General features: G+C 39.0%; 1 protein-coding gene across 4 annotated transcripts in view; it reads right to left on the bottom strand.

Annotated features, from left to right (window-relative positions):
- The window catches only part of LOC307008047 (limbin-like), a 42,773-nt gene that overhangs the window by 11,695 nt on the left and 26,078 nt on the right, over window positions 1–5,000 (bottom strand). For all 4 annotated transcript variants that reach the window (XM_079630602.1, XM_079630600.1, XM_079630601.1 and 1 more), the window contains exon 14: window positions 3,611–3,810. In XM_079630602.1, the coding sequence (XP_079486728.1) occupies window positions 3,611–3,810 (200 nt within the window). The remainder of the gene's footprint in view (window positions 1–3,610; window positions 3,811–5,000) is intronic.

Consider the following 5,000-nt stretch of genomic DNA (forward strand, 5'->3'; position numbering starts at 1 on the left):
GAGTTAGTAACCTGCAGTATTCACTGAAGAGTGAGATTAATGAGTATTAATGAAGTGTGGTGAGTTAGTAACCTGCAGTACTCACTGAAGAGTGAGATTAATGAGTATTAATGAAGTGTGGTGAGTTAGTAACCTGCAGTACTCACTGAAGAGTGAGATTAATGAGTATTAATGAAGTGTGGTGAGTTAGTAACCTGCAGTATTCACTGAAGAGTGAGATTAACGAGTATTAATGAAGTGTGGTGAGTTAGTACCCTGCAGTATTCACTGAAGAGTGAGATTAATGAGTATTAATGAAGTGTGGTGAGTTAGTAACCTGCAGTACTCACTGAAGAGTGAGATTAATGAGTATTAATGAAGTGTGGTGAGTTAGTAACCTGCAGTACTCACTGAAGAGTGAGATTAATGAGTATTAATGAAGTGTGGTGAGTTAGTACCCTGCAGTATTCACTGAAGAGTGAGATTAATGAGTATTAATGAAGTGTGGTGAGTTAGTAACCTGCAGTACTCACTGAAGAGTGAGATTAATGAGTATTAATGAAGTGTGGTGAGTTAGTAACCTGCAGTACTCACTGAAGAGTGAGATTAATGAGTATTAATGAAGTGTGGTGAGTTAGTACCCTGCAGTATTCACTGAAGAGTGAGATTAATGAGTATTAATGAAGTGTGGTGAGTTAGTACCCTGCAGTATTCACTGAAGAGTGAGATTAATGAGTATTAATGAAGTGTGGTGAGTTAGTAACCTGCAGTACTCACTGAAGAGTGAGATTAATGAGTATTAATGAAGTGTGGTGAGTTAGTACCCTGCAGTATTCACTGAAGAGTGAGATTAATGAGTATTAATGAAGTGTGGTGAGTTAGTACCCTGCAGTATTCACTGAAGAGTGAGATTAATGAGTATTAATGAAGTGTGGTGAGTTAGTACCCTGCAGTATTCACTGAAGAGTGAGATTAATGAGTATTAATGAAGTGTGGTGAGTTAGTACCCTGCAGTACTCACTGAAGAGTGAGATTAATGAGCATTAATGAAGTGTGGTGAGTTAGTAACCTGCAGTACTCACTGAAGAGTGAGATTAATGAGCATTAATGAAGTGTGGTGAGTTAGTACCCTGCAGTATTCACTGAAGAGTGAGATTAATGAGTATTAATGAAGTGTGGGGAGTTAGTACCCTGCAGTATTAACTGAAGAGTGAGATTAATGAGTATTAATGAAGTGTGGGGAGTTAGTAACCTGCAGTATTCACTGAAGAGTGAGATTAATGAGTATTAATGAAGTGTGGGGAGTTAGTAACCTGCAGTACTCACTGAAGAGTGAGATTAATGAGTATTAATGAAGTGTGGTGAGTTAGTGACCTGCAGTATTCACTGAAGAGTGAGATTAATGAGTATTAATGAAGTGTGGTGAGTTAGTAACCTGCAGTACTCACTGAAGAGTGAGATTAATGAGTATTAATGAAGTGTGGGGAGGTAGTAACCTGCAGTACTCACTGAAGAGTGAGATTAATGAGTATTAATGAAGTGTGGTGAGTTAGTAACCTGCAGTATTCACTGAAGAGTGAGATTAATGAGTATTAATGAAGTGTGGTGAGTTAGTAACCTGCAGTATTCACTGAAGAGTGAGATTAATGAGTATTAATGAAGTGTGGTGAGTTAGTAACCTGCAGTACTCACTGAAGAGTGAGATTAATGAGTATTAATGAAGTGTGGGGAGGTAGTAACCTGCAGTATTCACTGAAGAGTGAGATTAATGAGTATTAATGAAGTGTGGTGAGTTAGTACCCTGCAGTACTCACTGAAGAGTGAGATTAATGAGTATTAATGAAGTGTGGGGAGTTAGTAACCTGCAGTATTCACTGAAGAGTGAGATTAATGAGTATTAATGAAGTGTGGTGAGTTAGTACCCTGCAGTACTCACTGAAGAGTGAGATTAATGAGTATTAATGAAGTGTGGTGAGTTAGTAACCTGCAGTATTCACTGAAGAGTGAGATTAATGAGTATTAATGAAGTGTGGTGAGTTAGTAACCTGCAGTACTCACTGAAGAGTGAGATTAATGAGTATTAATGAAGTGTGGTGAGTTAGTAACCTGCAGTACTCACTGAAGAGTGAGATTAATGAGTATTAATGAAGTGTGGTGAGTTAGTACCCTGCAGTATTCACTGAAGAGTGAGATTAATGAGTATTAATGAAGTGTGGTGAGTTAGTAACCTGCAGTATTCACTGAAGAGTGAGATTAATGAGTATTAATGAAGTGTGGTGAGTTAGTAACCTGCAGTACTCACTGAAGAGTGAGATTAATGAGTATTAATGAAGTGTGGTGAGTTAGTAACCTGCAGTACTCACTGAAGAGTGAGATTAATGAGTATTAATGAAGTGTGGTGAGTTAGTAACCTGCAGTACTCACTGAAGAGTGAGGTTAATGAGTATTAATGAAGTGTGGTGAGTTAGTAACCTGCAGTACTCACTGAAGAGTGAGATTAATGAGTATTAATGAAGTGTGGTGAGTTAGTAACCTGCAGTATTCACTGTAGAGTGAGATTAATGAGTATTAATGAAGTGTGGTGAGTTAGTAACCTGCAGTACTCACTGAAGAGTGAGATTAATGAGTATTAATGAAGTGTGGTGAGTTAGTAACCTGCAGTATTCACTGAAGAGTGAGATTAATGAGTATTAATGAAGTGTGGTGAGTTAGTAACCTGCAGTACTCACTGAAGAGTGAGATTAATGAGTATTAATGAAGTGTGGTGAGTTAGTAACCTGCAGTATTCACTGAAGAGTGAGATTAATGAGTATTAATGAAGTGTGGTGAGTTAGTAACCTGCAGTACTCACTGAAGAGTGAGGTTAATGAGTATTAATGAAGTGTGGTGAGTTAGTAACCTGCAGTACTCACTGAAGAGTGAGGTTAATGAGTATTAATGAAGTGTGGTGAGTTAGTAACCTGCAGTACTCACTGAAGAGTGAGATTAATGAGTATTAATGAAGTGTGGTGAGTTAGTAACCTGCAGTATTCACTGAAGAGTGAGATTAATGAGTATTAATGAAGTGTGGTGAGTTAGTACCCTGCAGTACTCACTGAAGAGTGAGATTAATGAGTATTAATGAAGTGTGGTGAGTTAGTAACCTGCAGTATTCACTGAAGAGTGAGATTAATGAGTATTAATGAAGTGTGGTGAGTTAGTAACCTGCAGTACTCACTGAAGAGTGAGATTAATGAGTATTAATGAAGTGTGGTGAGTTAGTAACCTGCAGTATTCACTGAAGAGTGAGATTAATGAGTATTAATGAAGTGTGGTGAGTTAGTAACCTGCAGTATTCACTGAAGAGTGAGATTAATGAGTATTAATGAAGTGTGGTGAGTTAGTAACCTGCAGTATTCACTGAAGAGTGAGATTAATGAGTATTAATGAAGTGTGGTGAGTTAGTAACCTGCAGTATTCACTGAAGAGTGAGATTAATGAGTATTAATGAAGTGTGGTGAGTTAGTAACCTGCAGTACTCACTGAAGAGTGAGATTAATGAGTATTAATGAAGTGTGGTGAGTTAGTAACCTGCAGTATTCACTGAAGAGTGAGATTAATGAGTATTAATGAAGTGTGGTGAGTTAGTAACCTGCAGTATTGTCTGAAGGCGTCTCTGGAGCGTGTCTGGTCCTGTAGCTCCTGCTGATGCTGCTGTCGTATGAGGCTCTGAGTGGATCTCAGCTCTTGGGCCGCCGCTTGACCCCGCCTCTGCAGACTCTCCTGAACCGTCTGCGTCTGCGAACGAGCCTTCAGCTGCGCCAGCGCCATCTGCAGCACACACACACTCACCTGCACACAACACAGTGGCAGCGTTTAAATGCACAACTATTGTTTCAATAGGACTAAATTAATTCCGATTGATGAATCTGAACGTAGTGTTTACATAAACGCTAAACGTGACGCTAAGCGTTAATGTGCGAGTTTGTCACAAGCTTCAAATAGTTTTGACATGCACACACTGCACGAATATACAGATTTTCTTGCTGTTTGCGCATGATAACTATTCTCATACATTAGTTCTTTATTTGTTTTAAACAGCAGACTTAATATTTATCCATTTCTGGTCATAATTCTGAGTAAATGAGCGTATGAGCCGCTGCTTATATTGATCACACAGAAAAAATGGCCAAACCCAGTCGTGTGTGTGTGAGTCTGGAGCCAGCGCTGGCGGCCGTCGTCCTGCTCCACTTCACACACGCAGAGGAAGAGGATTATAGAGGACTCGCTTACAGCTCACTTTATTCACCAGGAGACCAGCGCGCTCTCACGTCACACGTCATTACGCTATATCTACGTCATTACACTATTTCTACGTCATTACGCTATTTCTACGCCATTACGCTATTTCTACGTCATTACGCTATTTCTACATCATTGCGCTATTTCTACGTCATTACCCTATTTCTACGTCATTATGCTATTTCTACGCCATTACGCTATATCTACGTCATTACACTATTTCTACGTCATTACGCTATTTCTACGCCATTACGCTATTTCTACGTCATTACGCTATTTCTACATCATTGCGCTATTTCTACGTCATTACCCTATTTCTACGTCATTATGCTATTTCTACGCCATTACGCTATATCTACGTCATTACACTATTTCTACGTCATTATGCTATTTCTACGCCATTACGCTATTTCTACGTCATTACCCTATTTCTACGTCATTACCCTATTTCTACGCCATTACGCTATTTCTACGTCATTACGCTATTTCTACGTCATTACGCTATTTCTACGTCATTACGCTATTTCTACGTCATTATGCTATTTCTACGCCATTACGCTATTTCTACGTCATTACGCTATTTCTACGCCATTGCGCTATTTCTACGTCATTACGCTATTTCTACGTCATTACGCTATTTCTACGTCATTACGCTATTTCTACGCCATTAAGCTATTTCTACGCCATTACGCTATTTCTAGGCCATTACGCTATTTCTACATCATTACGCTATTTCTACG

This window comes from Phoxinus phoxinus, assembly GCF_949152265.1.
Source record: "Phoxinus phoxinus genome assembly, chromosome: 12".
NCBI classification, from domain to species: Eukaryota; Metazoa; Chordata; class Actinopteri; order Cypriniformes; family Leuciscidae; genus Phoxinus; species Phoxinus phoxinus.